The 21385-nt window shown below is 39.3% G+C and overlaps 2 protein-coding genes across 9 annotated transcripts in view; one reads left to right on the forward strand and one right to left on the reverse strand.

Annotated features, from left to right (window-relative positions):
- The first annotated feature begins 561 nt into the window (after positions 1 to 561).
- pex1 (peroxisomal biogenesis factor 1) lies at positions 562 to 19625 on the forward strand. 3 transcript variants are annotated; one of them, XM_077590509.1, is made up of 26 exons: positions 562 to 725; positions 2321 to 2470; positions 2529 to 2612; positions 2687 to 2801; positions 3692 to 4290; positions 4370 to 4489; positions 4943 to 5066; positions 5158 to 5264; positions 5327 to 5406; positions 5487 to 5622; positions 6913 to 7009; positions 7083 to 7253; positions 7324 to 7478; positions 8644 to 8833; positions 8924 to 9090; positions 9888 to 10022; positions 11396 to 11460; positions 11656 to 11798; positions 11866 to 11969; positions 12106 to 12267; positions 13074 to 13292; positions 14294 to 14446; positions 14524 to 14654; positions 14732 to 14820; positions 15749 to 16153; positions 19291 to 19625. In XM_077590509.1, exons 1-24 carry the CDS (start codon positions 624 to 626, stop codon positions 14802 to 14804), a joined length of 3582 nt encoding a protein of 1193 aa, XP_077446635.1. In that variant the 5' UTR covers positions 562 to 623; the 3' UTR covers positions 14805 to 14820; positions 15749 to 16153; positions 19291 to 19625. The 3 variants fall into 3 exon arrangements, with proteins under 3 accessions (XP_077446635.1, XP_077446634.1, XP_077446637.1); XM_077590508.1 differs by having other exon boundaries at positions 15749 to 15799; XM_077590511.1 differs by lacking the exon at positions 19291 to 19625 and adding an exon at positions 16558 to 16772 and having other exon boundaries at positions 15749 to 15799.
- Positions 15243 to 21385, reverse strand: part of elmo1 (engulfment and cell motility 1 (ced-12 homolog, C. elegans)) — a 69038-nt gene continuing 62895 nt past the window's right edge. For all 6 annotated transcript variants that reach the window (XM_077590514.1, XM_077590512.1, XM_077590516.1 and 3 more), the window contains 5 exons: positions 19343 to 19455; positions 18825 to 18932; positions 18666 to 18748; positions 18517 to 18594; positions 15243 to 16132 (listed from right to left, as the gene is read on the reverse strand). In XM_077590514.1, coding sequence (XP_077446640.1) covers positions 15932 to 16132; positions 18517 to 18594; positions 18666 to 18748; positions 18825 to 18932; positions 19343 to 19455 — 583 coding nt within the window. In that variant the 3' untranslated portion in view covers positions 15243 to 15931. The remainder of the gene's footprint in view (positions 16133 to 18516; positions 18595 to 18665; positions 18749 to 18824; positions 18933 to 19342; positions 19456 to 21385) is intronic.

Genomic DNA, 21385 nt, shown 5'->3' on the forward strand with positions numbered 1-21385 from the left:
GAATCTCAAAGTCAAGGGGTCTTATTTTGAAAAGTGAATTCCCAGAGCCATCCTTTTTTTGTCTTAGAATTCAATTTAGATGCCTCCATTAATATGGGTTTAAAATTCACAATTATTGTAACATTTACTTAAAAACACTACGAAAAAATAGTAAAAAAAACAGTTCAACACTTCAAAATAAAAGCTCGCCGTGTTTGTCGCCCTAGTGTTTGTTTTTCTTATGCGAGTTAACCCCTATGTCTTATTCTGAAATACTATTCGATGAGGAAAAGAAATAACGTAAATATCAAAATTGGCCTTAAAACAATTTTTCTATTTAAGAAATAAATGGCTTTAATCACAAAGCTTTTACTTGGGAAAACGCCAAGACGAATGTTTTGATGACTTGTTCCTGCTATTTTGGCGGAAATAACTTTCCCTTTACTACACTTCAAAATAATATAGCTCTTGCTCAGTTTCGAAAGCGGCTACGTAGCGGGCTGCTAAACGAATGAGGTTTGTTTTGAAAACAACACCTGGGCTTCCTCCTTCTAAGCCAATCGCAGTCAGAGCGCACGAATGGAGTGGTTTGCTCATTAGCCCGAGTAACTTCCCGTGTCAAATTTACCCATGCTGAAGACAAAATGTTCAGCGGCATTCAACCCGTAACGGTTGTCTTTAACAACGCCAAAAACTGTTTCCTTCATGTGCCTGCAAAGTTAATTTCTCATCTGTCTCTGAGCGAGGTAAGCTAACTACAGTTAGCCTAGGTTTCCGCATTAGTTTCCTACTTGAGACGCACCTGGCGTTAGGAATCTGAATTCGTTGACCTTTAATACAGTTCAAATGTGAGAGGCTGAAAATCATCCAGTCTTAATGTAAAAGAATTGGACGTCTATTGTTGTCAATTGTAGGAGTTAACTGAAATTAAAAATAAAACTACTAAATTAAGTCTAGTAGTAGTGCCATTTTGGTTTTAATCATTTAAATGTTAATATGTAATTTTATTAACATTCCATGATAATATTTATTATTCATGATAATAAATAGCCAAAACTCATCACCTAGGCCTATGTGATGTCCATTTTTGTGGACGCAAGGTATTTTGAGTTTTATTTTTAATCTTTTAACCAAAAGTGATTGCTCAATAAAGTTTTAAATGACATTAACAGAGGCAATTCCATATTTCCATAATTCCCGTGCAAAACAGGGTCCTTATATTCTTGCACGTCACATGTTATTCTTTATTGTAATGCACATGTGTCAAAGTGGTGGCCCGGGGGCCAAATCTGGCCCGCCGCATCATTTTGTGTGGCCCGAGAAAGTAAATGATGAGTGCCAACTTTCTGTTTTATGATGAAATTCAAATGAAGATTGTAGATTATTTCCTGTTTCCTCATTTTAAATCAATAATTGCAAAAAATTGTATTAATTTGAATGTCCAAAAATGATCTATCGATTAGAACTATCGAGAAAGCTGTCAATTTAGATTAATTTTGGCAGTCTAGTTGGAAGACATAACGGCCCTCCGGATGTAACACCCCTGCTGTAATGGATCATTAATCAACAATTTCATTGTTTTAACCCCCACTTCTTGATAAAAAAGTAACTTGTCTTCCATCACAATCTACCAACAGGTTTAAATAAATCAAGTCAAAAGTGCAACAAGATGGAATAGTTCCTTTTGTGAGCAAAGAGGGGAAATTTGAAACTATTGTCCTAATAGTTTAATTGGTTTTGAACTCTAAGTTATGACAATAATTATCATTTAAACAAATTGAACTAATCATGTATGTACAATACAACATAGTGTTCCCTTGCCATTTTGCGGTTCGATTTTCTTTATTAGAAGATAATTACAGTAATAATAAGTACTAGCCTGCAAAACATTTACTGGTAGGCCCACAAAAAGTACAGTACTGCTAGGTTATGTTACAAAGTGTAATGTATAGTGCACAGTACATCAGAAACATTTAATAAAATATGTAAATACTAGTCTACAAAACATTTACAGGTAGGCCTCAGACAATACTGGCAATACTTCAGAAGGGTAATTTACAGTATACAGTACATCAATTACTTTTGACAGGAGTGTATGGGAGGTTTATATATTGGCAGAGGGAATAATGATGGTGCGTGAATATTTTAAAAAATTAAATTAAATTAAAATGTTACGTATACTCTATAGTGTGTAATATGTATATGGTTCCTATTTCGTGGAAATTCACTTAATACGCATGGTTTTGGAACGGATTAACCGTGAAAATTGAGGCAATACTGTATTTATGCTATTCCTGTTTCATTTGGAATTGTTGTGTAACGTCAGCGATTTGTGTCATAGAACCAGGCTTTGGAGTTGTCCTGGAGTCATGATGGACCTCCTGTTTTCCTCAGCTGGACTCTTAACTGCAGCTCATCCAACTTTGACAGCCACCATGTGGAGCTATGCAGGCATCTCGCAGAGAAGTTGGGCCTGCTAGAAGGAGAAGAGGTAAAAGTCGGCTTTTTTCATGCAACCGCTCCAGGTTGATGGAGGTGTTGTTTCTCAGGGTTTTGTGAGGGTGTGTCAGCAAGTATCATCGGTGCATCAAGTGTTTGTGGAACCACTTTCGGCTGATGACTGGGAGATTTTGGTATGTTCTCGGGTGGCTTTTTGAAGCAAAAATGTTGCGTCGTGATTGATATTCGTGTGTCCTGACTTTTCCAGGAGCTCCACAGTGGTGTGCTTGAGGAGCATTTTCTGGATCAGATTAGAGTGGTATACCCGGATGCTGTGTTACCTGTGTGGGTGGACAGCTACACAGTTATATACATCCAGATAGGTAAAAAAAAAAAACAATAACCAGTCTTCCCTCGATTATCGCGACTTCACTTATCGCGAATTCACTTCATTGCGATTTTTTTCTGCTATTAATTATTGATAGATCTGAAAATACAACTTCAGGAACAGGTTAAGAAAGAGTGAGATCAATTTAATAAGAAATAGGTTTATTACCAGACTGCAGGATGGAGGGAGAGAGAGCTCAAACAGCTGCGAACACGCTCACAGTCTGTTGTCCTTGCAACTCTCTCTGAATGAACAGTGGGTCAGTCTTTATATAGGAAAACAGGGTAATATTTCTAAGACAGCGATGTAGGACAAAGTTTATGTAAACAAACTTTTAGGCTGATATGGTTAGACCTTTGCAGGGCTAAGTTGTATGCAAACACGATATTTTTATAGCTCACACAAACTGCCGCAGCCTATCTTACATTGTGCGATCCGAACAAACAATTGCAAACCGAGTTTGCCACATCGCACAATACAAGCAAACAAATGCAAGGCCAGCTAGTTAGTCTATCTTACATTCCACGATCCTAACAAACAATTGTCAAGCCAGTTTGGCCAGTTTTGTAAGAAAGAAAAGTGCTATTTTCCAGTGTTGTTTCATCGTGCTCAATATCCAAGGAATAAAGTATTTTTTCATGAATTAAAAAAGAGACTGCAATGTTAAGAAAACCAGATAAAAATATCAATATATGATAAATCTTCAAGTTCATTGAATAAAGTCAGTCTGTGGCAAATTGATTTTAGTTCAGTTGCTAAATCAGAAAAGCTAAACCTACATATCAAAATATATATTCAATTTTTTTTCTCCAATGATTGCAACATACTATTGCCATAACTCCTAAAATTCCCGACCAACCACTATCTTGTCCTCCTTTCCCGCAGCTTCCTTGTTACCTTCAGTGCCTTATGGTCGCCTGGAGCCCTTCACAGAACTCATTGTGACCCCTAAGAAACATGCCGGGCGCCCCGAGGCGCATCATTACAGCAATATGGACGCCGCTTCTACACCTAAACCTCCCTTGCAAACCTCACCACCTCCAAGTCAGCAGTGGGGTGGCATTAAAAGTCTGTTTACCTACTTGACGAAAGGCTCGAGTGACCCAGTTAGGGAACTCCCGTCCGTACCGGAGGTCCCCGCTCTGCTGCCGGACGCTGTCTACAGAGTATGCGGCGCGTCTCCTCCATGCCTAACCACCGCCAGTCACGTGGCGCCGGGCGTTCTTCACATCTTCCCACGGAGCTCCACGTCGTATTTCGACGTGGCCGGAAGTCAGCCGGAGCTGACGTACGGCCTTCTATCCAAAATCCCCTCACCGAAGGAGAGAGCCAAGGAAGAGAAAAAGAAAACAGCGGCAGATAGAGTAGAGGAGGTCAAAGATCAAGAGCTGAAACAGGAGGCCACGACGCTGGTGCGCTTAGTGTGCCATGAGATTGACGAGCTAAGAAACACGGAAGCAAGCATCCACTGCGGGTCAGTCTGGGTGAGACTGACAAATCCTACGGATACACTCTTATCGCCGCATATTCTTTTGTTATATTTGTTCTTTGATTGTGCTACAGATTCCTCCCGTATTGGCTGCAAGAGTCCAAATCCTCCCACATTCAATCGTAAGAATAAAGCCAGTGACGTCAATGGTTAAAATAGCGTCGTCTATTCAACTACAGCCTCAAAAACCACTCGTAAGTCTAAAGGAAGTTTGCTTATGCTGTTTTCTAGGTACCGTATTTTCACGACTATAAGGCGCACTTAAAAGTCTTAAATTTTCTCCAAAATAGACAGCGCGCCTTATAATCCAGTGTGCTTTATATATGGAGAACAATTTTAAATGTGTCATTCATCATACCTGTCAACCTCTGCCGATAACTGCCCTTATAAATGATCATGATTCCCCTTACAAACCCCCAAAAAACCTTACAAACACCAATACGAGTCGTACGGTGTTTGTAAGGTTTTTTGGGGGTTTGTAAGGGGAATCATAATCATTTCTAAGGGCAGTTATCGGCAGAGGTTGACAGGTATGCATTCATTGAGGGTGCGCCTTATAATGCGGTGCGCCTTATAGTCGTGAAAATACTGTATATTTACAGAATGGGCGCTGGTAATGAATACCTTTTTTCCCGCTGGGATTTTAGACCGAGGTGGAGGAAGATGAAGATATCCAGACAGCTTTCTTGAGCTGGCTCCACACTCAGACCCACCAACCTTTGGCGTGCTTGACTCCGCGAGTCGGCACCGTCCTCCTACACGCGACTGACGGTGATTTATAGCTTCCCATTTAGATCGACATTCTGTTATGATCATTTCAATGACATAACACCAAAACATGCTGTTTTTTTTCTTCTCCTAGATAAGTTGGAGTTCACTGCCACAGTGCTAAAACCAGAACCTGAGAGCGAACCGCCCGACCAACTGTTCTTCCTTTCACCTTCATATTTACAGAAGAAAGATATCCAGGTTGTTAGGATTTGTTCTAGTACAAATATCCTTCATCTTCTCATATACGTATCCGTGTTCAGGTTGTACGAGAACCAAATTCTGCATCACCAGTTGAAATTGACCCACCAAAACAAGAGCTTTTGCCACTCTCCTCTCTCGGGTCAGTCTGGAATCTCTTAATCATAGCGTTTTTGGGTTATTGGTATTCATCCATATTTTTTTCCCCCCGTTTGCCGTCAGTGGTGTGGACGAACTGATCCGAAGCAGCTTTGAGTTCATCTCGTACAGTCTGCTGGCTTCTCCTTTGTCCAGAGAACTGCTTGGAGTCATTGGACGAGGACTCAAAGGAGGCGCGCTGCTCATTACTGGTGCTCAGGTGGGACTACATCATTTGTTTTTGTAGCGTGTTTACTTTCAGTTGTATTGAGATTGAACTACACAAACTGGATCAAATAGGATCACATACAAAGTGCTTCAGATCTGTATTCCTCATCGTAGTTTTGGCTTTCCTTGGAGGGGGAGGAGCCATTATGTCGGCCAAATTTGATAAATTGGATTGGATAACTTTATTCATATAGATTCAATAGATAGGTAATAAGTAAGTTAATAAATAAATACATAATTAGATAAATTAAGTGTGTTGCTGAAATACATATACAGGCGCTCCCCTACTTACGAACGAGTTAGGTTCCGAGCGATTGTTCATAAGTTGAATTTGTTTGTAAGTTGCTCAGTGCTATATTTTGTATTATAATTTATATTTAAGGCCTATATAAATATATTGAAGGTTTATATAAGTGCATTTGTATGTTTAAGGCTTGTATAAGTAACACATTGGTTTGTACTGAAAAAAACATTTAATAACATGGAGAGAATACATACAGTGCTATATACATACATTAGAGAGAGAGAGAGATTTACTAGAAACTGGCCGAAAGAAGCTATCTAATGACGATTGCAGTTTTCTTTTTTTCATCATAAATGATGCGGTAGCACTGTATGGCATCATTCAATTGATTTGCAAACTTTGTGCAACGTTCAATATTTGGGTCCTGCTGCTCGATCTTTATGTTTATAAATGGTACTGACGGTCGAACGATTCAAGTTGTATTTGCGTGCAACGCTCACCACTTTCTCATGCGCATCAAGCTTCGTTATTATTGCCACTCATTTCAAATGAAATGGCTTGCCTCTTCCTTGCACCTCCCTCCCTCAATAGAAGCCTTTCGCTTTTCACCAACCATATTGAATAATGGAATGCACGAGATATTTAATGATAAAAATGAAAAAGGTTCTTTGCGCACTGATGATACGTTCACGCACTTCCGCACTGCAACGAACTGGGCAGAGGAAGGTGGATGCTGGGTGAGCTGAGCTCTCACAGCGCCAGGCGTCAGTATTAGCTGCGGAAAGAAGCACTACTCGGGAAAAAAAATACAAAATCGAACTTACGAACATTTTTCGACATAAACGGAATTTGCAGACATGTTCGTATGTACCGTTGTTCGTAACTCGAATGTTCGTAAGTAGGGGAGCGTCTGTACAGCATACACAATTTGAAATGATCAAGAAACGTATAAAATACGGGTAAAACATATAAATTGACAGGTATGGTTTGAATTGGGTACCAAGTGTGTCCCTAATAAAGTGCACTTGTTTTCTTTAGGGTAGCGGGAAAAGCGCCTTGTCTCGCGCCGTCTGCAGGAAAGCAGCAGAAGACGTAGATGCACATGTGGAAGTTTTGGATTGTAAAATGCTACAAGGTGCTCCACTGCTTTTACCACCATGTCGTTAGACCTTTTCTTAATTTTCCTTCATACCATTTGGTTTCTCCAGGCAAAAGGGCAGAGACAATTTGCCGGACATTACGGGACATTTTCACCGAGGCGGAATGGAGGCAGCCCTCTGTGGTTCTGTTAGATGACTTGGATCACGTGACCAGAGCGCCCACCTCGCCCGAGCACGAAGAAGGACCCGAGGAGCTGCTTCACCAACATGTCGCACAGAGTATGTTCACCATACATTTCAAGTTACTGCTGTTTTCATCTTGTGATCATTCAATCATTTTTCTTTGTAGGTTTAATGGATATAGTGGATGAGATGGTGGAATATGACGCCCAGATTTGTTTGATAGTGACCAGCGAGAATGAACGCTCCTTACACAGCACACTTACTCAAGTGCAAGGGAGGCATTTCTTCCAGGGTTTCACCCACATAAAACCACCTGACCAGGTAGATCTTAGTTTCTGTCTGTCTGTGTTTTATTCTGTATTTTCTGTCTATCTGCAGTATCTGTCCATCTTGTGTAAACTTTTTCATTTGTGTCTACAGTATTTTTTCTGTGTCGATCTGTCAATCCAGGCATGTTTGTTTCTTTCTCTCTGTCTGTCCCACTTTTGAGTTGTTGGTTATTCATTGATGAGTCTTTTTCTATTTACAGTGGTACCTCGACATACGAGTGCCCCGACATACGAGCAATTTGAGATACGAGTAAAATTTTGAGCAGATATTTATCTTGAGATAGCAGGCAAATTTTGATATACGATCAGACAGCGGACGCGAGAGGCTGCTCATAACAACATCATGGGCAATGTCTTTCTGGTCGCAACTCCCTCGTGTAATGTCTCTACGAGCACTGGGTGGAGCATTGCATTTTTTCAGTGTTTTTCTTCCCCATTAGTCAGTGCGAATGGCGTATATACTACTACTCGTTGGCAAGTGGTCGTGCGTTTTACATTTAATAATATTAAACCACTAGTTATTTGTTACTTTGTTAATAGATGGCGAATTAGAACAAATAAAACCTTTTTTCCCATCCAATATCCTGTTTTGGGTGTTTTTTTCAAAGGGTTGGAACAAATTAATTAGTTTTTAGTTCATTTCTATGGGAAACGTTCGTTTGAGTTATGAGAAAATCGACATACGAGCTCAGTCTAGGAATGCATTAAGGTCGTATCTCGAGGTACCACTGTATTTCTATTATTCACTAGCATCTCTGTTTTTATGACTGGCATCTGTCTCCCCCCGTTTTTGCCACTTAAAAAAAAAATCAAATATACACACACTCCTACTGCTTTATCCCACTCATTTGGGCTCAACAGAATAACGCGCAAATAATTTTTACACACCTGAAAAACATGTATAATATGCCTGGCATGCACATCTAAAAACCACAGACACAATTTTCACCAAGTGAGTCGCTTATCTCCTTCAAAATGATTGATCATGAGTAGTATTAATTTGAGGTGATTTCGTAATTTTGTAATAGCCTATTCAAAAGTGTGACTGCGTTTAATATTTTTCCCGAATACATTTTGGGTGAATTACGACGCTAAGATAGAATATGACTCACACAAGTTCAACAATGTAAAATGTTCTGTCTGTTATGTTTGTGTAGGCCCAGAGAAGTGACATCCTTTGTCGTGCCATCGAAATGAGATGTGGCTCGTGTCATTCCAATTCTGTCAACTTGGATCTGTCAACTGTTGCTAAGGAGACAGACGGATACTTGCCTCAAGATCTGCTGCTACTCTTGGAGCGAGCCTTACATGCTAATGCCACGCGCCAACTACAAAATGACAATCCTGGTAAAGTACTGATATACCGATAAATCCCTCTTACAAATGTGTTCATTTTCATTTTTAAAATCTCCACTATTTGCACTCTGTCTTTTGCAGTTTCGTGTTTGTTGCAGCAGGACTTCAGTGAGGCTCTCAGGGACTTCACGCCGCCGTCCCGCTGGGGGGCGGACCTCCACAGTCCGAGCGGTGAGGGGCTGGAGTCTGTAGGTGGGCTTGCCGAGGTGCGGCAGCAGTTGATGGACACCATCTTGCTCCCTGCCAAGGTTAGCCGAAAGACGCTAAAACAAATCGAGTGGTACTTCTAATTACAAAATTAATTGATTCCAGAATTTTATTTTGTAACCTGGATTTTTCGTAAGTAGATCAGTACTTTATATGTAAATTCCCTAATTCCTTCCACGGTCCTCCCAAAAAAAAAAGACCAACTAAATCATTTAAAAATGATCAAATAATACGCTTGCAAAAACATTTTCTATTCATGCAGGTGCGTAAATGTAAGCTAACATTAGCACATAAATGCACATGTAAACAACTTCAAATTATGAATTCAAAACAAGTTAGAATTAAATAGACCTTGTTCAGTACAGAGAGGCCATACCAAGGAGTTGTCGCTTTTTAATGCTCCCTTCTGCTTCAATAGCGTAGCGATGCTAGTAGGTATGTTACATATTGCCTTTCAATATCAAGCAACCTGCCGCCACTTTCTTATCTTCTGTTTTTCGATGAATAACGGCCCCGCCTATTCATTTCATTGGCAACAATCATTTTAAATAAAGAACTCCGTGACAACAAACGGGGGTCAAAAGAGAATTTTTGTTGTTGTGAAGCTCCAATGGGAAGCAACTGGAGTGACAAGCGGGACACATGACAATTTCAAAATAAAGTAACGGGGACGGGAAATGTATTTACGGTTTGGTGGATTTTGGAACTTGAATATTGTTTTCCTATATTGGAACAGTTATTCGCATATCAAAATGTTTCGTCACCTGAACATTTTGTAAATAGAGGTACCACTGTAGTTGACTTGCAAATGCGCTAACAATGAGCCTCGTGTTTTCAGTATCCCGTCCTGTTCTCCAAGCTCCCCATCCGACATCGTTCGGGAGTTCTGCTTTACGGAGCTCCGGGCACTGGGAAGACGTTACTCGCACGAGCCGTTGCCAAAGACAGTGGCATGAACTTCATTAGTATTAAGGTATGCGTTTGTGCTACTATCACCTCAAAAATACACTTTTAGGAGATGAGATAGAACAACAGGGCAACATTTATTGAGAGAAAATATGTACCGTACATACAACTCGAATCAAACTTTCCAGTCACAGGATTAAATCATTTGAAGGCTTTTAATTTAGACTGACAACACACAGAAAAAGTTTTGAGAATTACGATGTGACATCTTAGATCACGTGTGTCAAACTGGCGGCCCGGGGGACAAATCTGGACCGCCGCATCATTTTTTGTGGCCCGGGAAAGTAAATTATGAGTGCCGACTTTCTGTTTTAGGATCAAATTAAAATGAAGAGTATAGATGTATATTACATTTCCTGATTTCCCCCTTTTAAATCAATAATTGTAATTTTAAATCCATTTTTTCTGTGTTTTTGGTTCAAAAATCATTTTGTAAAATCTAAAAATTTATTTAAAAAAAGCTAAAATAAACATTGTTTTAGACCTATAAAAAACTGAATATTCAGGGCTTTTAATCCAGTTCTTTTAATCCATTTATTTTAAAAAATCTAAATATTATATCTATAATGGTCCGGCCCATGTGAAATCAAGTTGACGTTAAAGCGGCCCGCGAACCAACCCGAGTCTGACACCCCTGTCTTAGATCTAGTACCGTATTTTTCTGACTATAAGAAAACATTTGTTAGTTTTCTTTTAACTTTGTAATTGTTTTATTTATGGGTTTGATGAATGTACTTTTTAATGGCACATTATAAATTTACGCTACAAGAAAATAGCCCCGAAGTCATGAATCACAATCACAAACACACAATCTCTGTAATTTGTTTTAAAAAAAGCATTTTAAGAACACCTACAATTCTGTAAAATATGGTAGATTAAATGTTATAAGTTTTTACCTTAATTATAAATGACTACACTGTAGTACTCTACGCGTGTTATAGTTTTTGTACTAGTGGATGCGTGTTTGTCAGTGTTTGACAGTTTTTTTTCATGCATGTTATAATCAGGTGCTGCTATTGTTTTACTGTGTCTCTCTTAATGTGTTTTTGTTTGTGTTGTGTGCGTGTCCGCAACTGTTCGTGTTTGTTTGTTAGTGGGTTTCAGGCAATTGTTTTTGTTTTTTTTTGTTCTTTTTTGTGTGACGATGTTAAATACTTTTCCTTATGTTCTGACATACCTGTCAACCTCTGCCGATAACTGCCCTTTTAAATGATTATGATTCCCCTTACAAACCCCCCAAAAAACCTTACAAACACCGTACGACGAGTCGTACGGTGTTTGTAAGGTTTTTTGGGGGGTTTGTAAGGGGAATCATAATCATTTAAAAGGGCAGTTATCGGCAGAGGTTGACAGGTATGTGTTCATGTGTTTGTGTTTCAGGGTCCAGAGCTCCTCAGTAAATACATTGGTGCAAGCGAAAAAGCGGTTCGAGATGTCTTCCACAGGTGAGGAACATAAATGCACCATTTCTCATTAGAGGATTTTAGAGGCGTGTGTGCCTGCCAAATTTAACCTTGATCAATAAAATTAGAAATTAATGAACTGCTCCACTAGATGGCACCAACACATAATTGTCCATCCGTTTACTTTTGTATTGGCGCTCAGATGCCTACTCAAGTTAACCCTATCTTGATTAACAGGGCTCAGGCGGCGAAGCCTTGTGTGGTCTTCTTTGATGAGTTCGATTCCTTGGCACCCAGGAGGGGTCACGACAGCACCGGTGTCACCGACCGTGTCGTCAACCAATTGCTAACTCAGTTGGACGGAGCAGAGGGACTCCAAGGTGTGTGTGTGTGTGTGTGTACGTTCAAGAAAATCAGCGGACGTGGTACTAATGTCTTTCCCCTCAGGTGTTTACGTACTGGCCGCCACCAGTCGTCCGGACCTAATCGATCCAGCTCTGCTGCGTCCAGGACGACTCGACAAGTCGCTCTACTGCCCCCCGCCTGGAAAGGTCTGATGATATAGGAGCAAGTCTCTACCTTTCCTTTGTAACTCTTTGGCAACCATTGACTCTCACTGTTAATGGGATTTTTAAATATACATGTACTCTGACTGTGGCTGGATTTATCATCCTCGTGCATATGTAGGAGGACCGCTTAGCCATCCTTGAGATATTGAGCACCGGCATCTCATTGGCCCCTGACGTGGACCTGGGAAATGTGGCGGGGGCGACTGACGGATTCACCGGCGCCGATCTGAAAGCGCTCCTCTACAACGCCCAGCTGGAGACATTAAATAGCCGTCTGGATGTAAGTGACACACAAAATGTCTTGGAACAACAAAGTACCATAAAATGAAGATATCATTCATTCATTTTCAAAACCGCTTATCCTGATCAGGGTCGTGGGTTACTGGCGCCAATCCGAAAGGCGGACTACACCCTAAACTGGTCGCCAGTCAATTGTAGGGGACGCACAGAGACAGACAAGGGTTTGCACTTACAAAGAACCACTACACTGTAAGGTGGCCAATTAAGATATAGGTTTCTCAAAAATATTGCTGTCTCGCAGTGAGAAAATAAACCCTTTCATGCACAAATTGTGCCTTTAAAAAAAAAAAAAAAAAAACTTACAGGGCCCTCAATGGGTTAAATACTATGAAAAATCAACTTTAGAGCGTTACTTATAACCAGTGTATTTCTGTTTTATTCATTTCGATTTAAAAAGTTTAACTTTTAACATTGTATGAATTTGTAATGATATACTAAAAGCACATTATTCATTTTTAGAAAGCTATTATTTAAGGTTTGTTTTACGGCAAAATTAGTCACTCGACCCCCAAAGCGTTAAACCTCAATTTTGGCCCATTTTTGGGTAACTGTCCACTGTAGAGATCCTGAAGATCTAAAATTTATTGTTTTGAAAAATTGCGGTAAAAAACATTCATTTCCATTTACACATTTTAAACAACATATCGAATACTTGATCGAGTAACCAAAGGAGGTCATTTAAAACTCATAAATATTCAAATTGTCACAGTTGGATTGCTTGTGGTCTGATATTTGGACTTTTTAAAACTGTCCTGCTTACATTTAACCACATCCTCTCGGTTTCAGGAGACGACGTGCGACATGAGCCTGTCCTCCATGATGTTTCCAAACAACAGTAGCGGTTCCGAAGACCTCATGGACGACGAGGACGAAGACGGGGACGATGGCAGATGTCCCGAGTCCGCCGACGTACTGCGTTTGGATGAACGACAGCAAAAAGAAGAAAATGCTGCTGACACCTGGAGGATTTACTTTGGAACCTCCTTTGAGTTGGAGTCTGCTGAAGTGAGTTTTTTATCAAATTTCAGTCGTTGCTAGAAAATTCTAAACCCCTAAAGTAATACTTAACCTTTAATAGAGTACTCGTTTAACTCATTAACTGCCATTGACGGCGCCAAAAGTCCAATCCACTTTGACCGGCAGAGGTAGGCATTGATTCTATTTAAAAAACACTGATAAAACTGGAATTATTCTCTTCAATTATTTTAAATGGTTCATCTTTTTTAAAAGAAAAAATATTTGCTATGAAGATAGTTATATAGTTAAGTTAAATGAATTGAACATTATCACGGGCGGGCATTGGTTTAATTGTAAATAGTGTTTTATTTATTTGTTTTTTTGAAAGATTCAAAAGATTGCTTCTATTTAAAAAAAAAAACTATGATAAAACTGGGACTATTCTCTTCAATTGTTTAAAATATTTCATCTTTTTAACATTTTTTAAAACAAAAAATATTTCTTATGAAGATACAGTTATATAGATAAGTTAAATGAATTGAACATTATCAAGGGCAGGCATTGGTTTTATTGTAAATAGTGTTTTATTTGCTGTTGTTTTACATTTTTTGAAGGATTAAAAAGATTGATTCTATTTTAAAAACAAACTGATAAAACTGGGATTATTATGTTCAATTATTTAAAATGTTTCATCTTTTTAAAACATTTTTTAAAAGAAAAAATATTTGCTATGAAGATATAGATAAGTTAAATGAATTGAACATCATGGGCGTTCATTGGTTTAATTGTAAATAGTGTTTTATTTATTTGTTTTTGTTTTTAACATTTATTGAATGATTAAAAAGATTGATTCTATTTTAACCAAAAAAAACTATGATAAAACTGGGATTATTCTCAGTGTTTCATCTTTTTAAAACAAAAAAAATATTTGCTATAAAGATTAGATTATTTAGATAAGTCAAATGAATGAAAATGGGTTTATTCACCTTAACTGATTTAAGCACCAGGAATACTACCTCAACAAACGCCCCCCTTCTCCTTCGGTACAGGACACCGAAGTAGCGACCCCCGAGTCCAGTTGGTCACATCCACCCCTGGCCATGCCCTCTCTCAAGAATGGTTTCCAGCCTCTCAGCCACGAACAGCAACAGCGCCTTCAGCAGGAAGTGGCGTGCATCAAGCTAAACCACCGCAGAGCCAACGTATGTATGCAAACTACCTTTTCGCATTTTCTCCACCGTGTTGCGTTCGTGTGTAATCTGTGATTGTGTCCGCTCAGGGGGAACAAGTGCGTGTCGGGTCCAAAGCCAAACAGCCGGGCATCCTGCTGCGACGTCGCCACGTGCTGGCCGCTTTGGACGCCACCAGGCCGTCGCTCGGAAAGGACGACTGGACAAGATACCAAATTCTGTGGGTGGCGCAAAAACTGCTCACGTTGCAAATGCTAACCAAGTTAACGTGTGTGTCATGTTGTGTTTTTTTTTCAGGTATGAGGCTTTTTCGGGAGGCAGAGCAAGCACACAAATGTGCCAACCAGGACAACGCGTGACGTTAGCGTGATCATCTCACAAAACAGGTCATTGTTATTTATCCTTAATTGCTTTAGATAATATATAGCCATTGCTAAGCACTCTTGTTACCACATAATTCACTTTTAAAATGATTTAATGGATCTAAAAGGTTTTTTTAAAATAATAGTTTAAATATTTTCTTTATATAACTAAACAGCTAAATAATTCCTTATTGCAAATTAGTTGAAATTAAATTTAAAGGCCATAGTTTTGTATAACTGGGGAAAAATCACCTTTTTAATGATTCCAAAATTAGGACTTATTGTATTGATGCAATATAATTGTATAAATTCATCACATAAATGCAAAGTACCTAAAGCAGGCTTTTTATGGTGGCATTTGACTTAACTGCTAATGATCATTCAACCTTATTTAGGCTTTATTTGTACCATTTCTGCACACTAATATGTCACTAAAAACAGAGAAATTCACTTCTTTCAACCTTTAATGTAAACAGCAGTTTTGTGGGACTTTGAAAAATCCTAAAGACAAAATGTGACTGGTTTTAAATAGGAACAATGTGTAAGTGAATGTAAATACTGTATTTTGTTTATATATATATATCAAAAAAATCATACTAGAAATCACAACCATGATCTCTTTTTAAATAAAATCAATACATTAACTTTCAAATTGTTTTCAAGACATGAGCTTCCCTTTCCTCCCAAATATCTTCATTGACAGCTTTACAATTAGAAACACAATGATAAAGTAAATATTGCTCAGGAATGTGGCGTACAGCAGTCGTTTAGGGAATTTGTGACAACAAAAGTTGTAACAGTCTTGCGTGGACGAGAAGTGAGATTTTTGTGGGCTGGGGAAAGGGGGGAAAAAAAAAAAAACATTTAGCTGCCACGATTACGGTGTAACTCGTGTGTCATGTGACAGGAAATGAATGGACTACATCTAACATGGCCGCTTCTCCCTGCACAGAAGCCCTGAGGACAAATCGGAAGAAAAACAATGGAATTTCTCAATTTTAAGGTAAGACTTCTTGGTTTCTTCACATCCCCATGGCCACAGATTTAAAAAAAAACAAAACCCTCACAGTTCTTGATATCGTCCAGTTTTAAGGGGGTGGGGGGGTCCAGTGAGTACAGCAGGGCGAAGCAAAAGCTAGTTACAATCGTAAACAAAGTCATAATTGCTGGGCTCTTTGGGAATAGGGGGCGGAGCTTCAGGAATCTGAATGTTTTCCAGGTCAAGTAGGCGTAGCTTCATCTCCATGGAGAGCAGCGTGTCCATGTCGGATTTGGTGTAGTCGCTGGTCATCTCCTTGCCCAGGAGTGCGTTCAGACCGTCGGTCCACACGCAGTACTGTGTGCAAAATCGGGACCAGTAAGATACGGTTTTTCACAGTAACATACCTGTCAACCTCTGCCGATAACTGCCCTTATAAATGATTATGATTCCCCTTACAAACCCCCCAAAAACCTTACAAACACCGTACGACGAGTCGTACGGTGTTTGTAAGGTTTTGGGGGGGTTTGTAAGGGGAATCATAATCATTTATAAGGGCAGTTATCGGCAGAGGTTGACAGTTATGCAGTAACATGAACAAATGAGCGATGTTCCGATCCAATCAATAAAACTATTTTGGGAGAATCTCAATTTAATTCATTAGTACCGTCATGTGTTTGAGTAATACTAGAATTTTGGTTGGAATGCCCTCAAATTTTCAAAGCATACGTAGAAACATTCCAAGTTTTTGTGTGTAACGTTTGCCATTTCTATGTTTTCAGGTTGAGAAATGCCGGTGAAAAGAAAAGGCATTTTGCTTGTGAGCGTATGCTTGGACTCAGTCACCGAAGACAGTGCAGCGTGCCTTCAAAAGTTAGGACTTGGCACCAGAAAAATTGAAGAAAAGGACTGGAATGTGGACTTGTTTCCACACTTGCTTCTCTGAAGACTACGCAGGGAGGCTTCACAAATTGGTTGCACTGTCTCAAAATGATCGGCCTACGAAATGACGTCAAACATTTTGGAACACCCTGCACTAATCAGGTAAAAGTTAGCTTTTTCTAAGATTATAGCATACCTGTCAACCTCTGCCGATAACTGCCCTTATAAATGATTATGATTCCCCTTACAAACCCCCCAAAAACCTTACAAACACCGTACGACGAGTCATACGGTGTTTGTAAGGTTTTTGGGGGGGTTGTAAGGGGAATCATAATCATTTATAAGGGCAGTTATCGGCAGAGGTTGACAGGTATGTTATAGGATCTACTGAAAATATCGGATCTCATGTTCTAGTTGGGCTCATGGCATACTACACTGAAAACGCCTGATCTCGGAAGGTAAGCAGAGTCGAGCCTGGTTAGTACTTGGATGGGAATACCAGGTTCTGTAACCTCTTATGTTACCAAGGGGAATTAGTTCAGTTATTAGTGCGTCAGCCTCGCAGCTCTGGTGTCCTGGGTTCAAATCCCGGCCTGGGAATACCAGATGCTGTAAACTCTTATGTTACCAAGAGGAAGTAGCTCAAGTGGCAAAGTGCTTGCTTGGCATGTGAGAACAAGTGGGATCTGTAATATACACGGATTGTGAAGGGAGCCCCGTGGCCTAAGTAGTTAGTGTGTCAGCCTTGCGCCCTTACAGCTCTGGCGTCCTGGGTTCAAATCCCGGTCAGTCCTGTGTGGAGTTTGTCCTGCGATCGGCTGGCCACTGCTTCAGGGTGCACCAAGATTCCAATTTTGGGCAATTCAGCAGCAGTGGCCAGCCGATCGCAGTGATCTGACCGGGATTTGAACCCGGGACACCAGAGCTATGAGGATGCAACGCACTAACTACTTAAGCCACGGAGCCCCATTCACAATCTGTATACATTAGAGATCCCACTGCTTCTCACATGCTGAGTGAGCACTTTACCACTTGAGCTCATTTTGCTTCGTAACAGAAGAGTTTACAACACCTGGTATTCCCAGGCCAGGATTTGAACCCAGGCCATCAAAGCTGCGAAGCACGATCTACTGAGCTAATTTCCCCTTGGTAACATAAGAGGTTACAGCACCTGGTATTCCCATCCAAGTACTAACCAGGCTTGACTTTGCTTACCTTCCGAGATCAGGCGTTTTTAGGGTAGTATGCCGTAAACCCAAAAAAGGACATGAGATCCGACATTTTGAGTAGAACCTATAATCTTAGAAAAAGCAAACTTTTACCTGTTTAGTGCAGATTTTTAATTGAGTTTGGCCCACAAATACAGGGTGTTCCAAAATGTTTGACCTCATTTCATAGGCCAATCATTTTAAAACTGTGGAGCTGATTCGTGAAACCTTCCTGCGTGGAAACAAACCCACATTCCAGTCCTTTTCTTGAAATGTTTTGGTGCCAAGTCCTAATTTTTGAAGGCACGCTGCATTGTCTTTGGTGACTGAGTCCTAGCATACTCTACCACACAAAATGCCTTCTCTTTGAATGGCATTTCTCAACCTGTTAAGATAGAAATGCCAAACGTTACACACAAAAACCTACCTTTCTACACAAGCTGTGAAAATTTAAAGTCAATCCAATGAAAATTCTCAAAATGATTGGCCTATGAAATGGGGCCAAACATTTTCCTACACCCTGTATATGATATGTTATATGTTGCTTACAATGTTTTTAGCATTATTATTTTTTTACTGGTTGAGAAAATATATAGGAATCCGATTGGAAATAAAAAAATTCAGACACCTCTATTGCAAAACACATCTCACCTCGTGCTTGTCCGGAGCGATAAAGTTTAAATACTCGTCTGACTCGTAAAGAATTGAGAAGGCCAACTCCAACACCTCCTGCAGTTAAAAAGAATTATGATGATAGGTTAATCGATCGTCTCGCTCGTTGCTGATCTTTGTCAGCCCACCTTGTTCTGCTTGAGGGCACCCTTCTCTTTCATGTGAGGACAGTCTTTTCCCGTGATGACGGCTTTAATGTCTGCCACGGGCACTGGGGGGGGAAACATCAATTGTGGTTAAACGCCACTGTGTCAATGTGTCACTTTAGGCAAAATGCTGGCGCTCACGTTTGTCCTGCAGAGAGTCGTGAGGTACCTCCCCCTGGGGACTCTCCTCCAGGTCCCCATAGTGGAGGACCTTGTGGTTGGGGGACAACCGGCAGTACCAGAATTTGTCTGAAAGTGGGACAGAGACGAGAACAAAAAAAAACGTATTACTTTAAAAGAGGTACTCTAAATGCCGTAACTGATATTTTCAAGTGTTATCCTACACAAGCTTCCCGCCGATAACCTAGAAAAGAACTCACTGAATCAACTTAGAAAATGACTGAGATTTTCAATGTACATTATCACGCTAACTTGATAAAATGCCAAAAAAGTAATGCAACAAAAAGTAAGGTTAGGTGCACTGTTAAATAAACTGTTTGTATAGGGATACGCTAATGGGTCAATATGTCGGCGTGCTAGGAGGATGCGAGCTTGCTTCCGGGTAGCGCAGCCCTGAAAAGACGCCTTTGGTGACGCTTGTCCACAGGAGCAGACGGACCCGTGGGCGGTGTGGGGGACGCTCGCAAGTGAGAGCTCACCTTGTCTCCTGCGACTGCTGATCTTCCTGAAGCACGTTCCTTCACACAGTCGATTAAGCCTCTGTTGTTTGATCAGCTCCATTATCTCCGGCTGGATCTTCTCCCTCAGCTCCCTGTGCCAAGCGCACAAATGTGCCGGAATAAAAGAGAAGGTGGTTGGTTGCCACAATCACAGAGACGTCATCAACGATCAGTCAAAGTCATCCTGACACATTGACACCCATTTCCATTGCACTTGGTTCTTTTTTCCTAATTATCTTAATAAAGAAAGGCATAAAAATTGTTTTACCCTTGTTTCATTTCCATTAAATTGCATTAAGTTCCACATTGTTGCTTCAACAAAACAGTACAATTTTTCAGGCAATTGTATACATACATGTATGTGCATACATACATGTATGTGCATACATACATGTACGTGCATACATGTATGTACATACATACATGTATGTACATACATGTATGTACATACATACATGTATGTACATACATACATGTATGTACATACATACATGTATGTACATACATACATGTATGTACATGCATGTATGTACATACATACATGAATGTATGTGCATACATACATACATACATGTATGTATGTGCATACATACATACATGGATGTATGTGCATACATACATACATGGATGTATGTACATACATACATACATGGATGTATGTACATACATACGTGGATGTATGTACATTCATACGTGGATGTATGTACATTCATACATGGATGTATGTACATTCATACATGGATGTATGTGCATTCATACATGGATGTATGTGCATACATACATGGATGTATGTGCATACATACATGGATGTATGTGCATACATACATGGATGTATGTGCATTCATACATGGATGTATGTACATTCATACATGGATGTATGTGCATTCATACATGGATGTATGTGCATACATACATTTTTTTTGGGAAAAAAGCCTTACTATACTATGTCGTTTTTTTTATGAAAAAAGCCTTACTATACCATGTCGTTTTTTTACGAAAAAAGCCTTACTATACTATGTCGTTTTTTACGAAAAAAGCCTTAATATACTATGTCGGATTTTACGAAAAAAGCCTTACTATACTATATCATTTTTTAAGAAAAAAGCTTTACTATACTATGTCGTTTTTTACGAAAAAAGCCTTACCATACTATGTTGGTTTTTAAGAAAAAAGCCTTACTATACTATGTTGTTCTTTACGGAAAAAAGCCTTACTATACTATGTCGTTTTTTTTACGAAAAAAGCCTTACTATACTATGTCGGTTTTTTACGAAAAAAGCCTTACTATACTATGTCGTTTTTTACGAAAAAAGCCTTACTATACTATGTCATTTTTTACGAAAAAAGCCTTACTATACTATGTTGTTTTTTACGAAAAAAGCCTTAGTATACTATGTCGTATTTTACGAAAAAAGCCTTACTATACTATGTCATTTTTTAAGAAAAAAGCTTTACTATACTATGTCGTTTTTTACGAAAAAAGCCTTACCATACTATGTTGGTTTTTAAGAAAAAAGCCTTACTATACTATGTTGTTCTTTACGGAAAAAAGCCTTACGATACTATGTCGTTTTTTACGAAAAAAGCCTTACTATACTATGTCATTTTTTACGAAAAAAGCCTTACTATGCTATGTTGTTTTTTACGAAAAAAGCCTTAATATACTATGTCGTATTTTACGAAAAAAAGCCTTACTATACTATGCCGTTTTTTTTACGAAAAAAGCCTTACTATACTATGTCGTTTTTTAGGGGGAAAAAGCCTTACTATACTATGTCGTTTTTTTAGGAAAAAAGCCTTACTATACTATGTCGTTTTTTTAGGGAAAAAGCCTTACTATACTATGTCGTTTTTTAGGGAAAAAAGCCTTACTTTACTATGTCGTTTTTAAAGAAAAAAGCCTTACTATACTATGTCGTTTTTTTTAGGAAAAAAGCCTTACTATACTATGTCGTTTTTTAAGAAAAAAAAGCCTTACTATACTATGTCGTTTTTTAAGAAAAAAAGCCTTACTATACTATG

Source organism: Stigmatopora argus, chromosome 21 (assembly GCF_051989625.1).
Source record: "Stigmatopora argus isolate UIUO_Sarg chromosome 21, RoL_Sarg_1.0, whole genome shotgun sequence".
Lineage (NCBI taxonomy): Eukaryota > Metazoa > Chordata > Actinopteri > Syngnathiformes > Syngnathidae > Stigmatopora > Stigmatopora argus.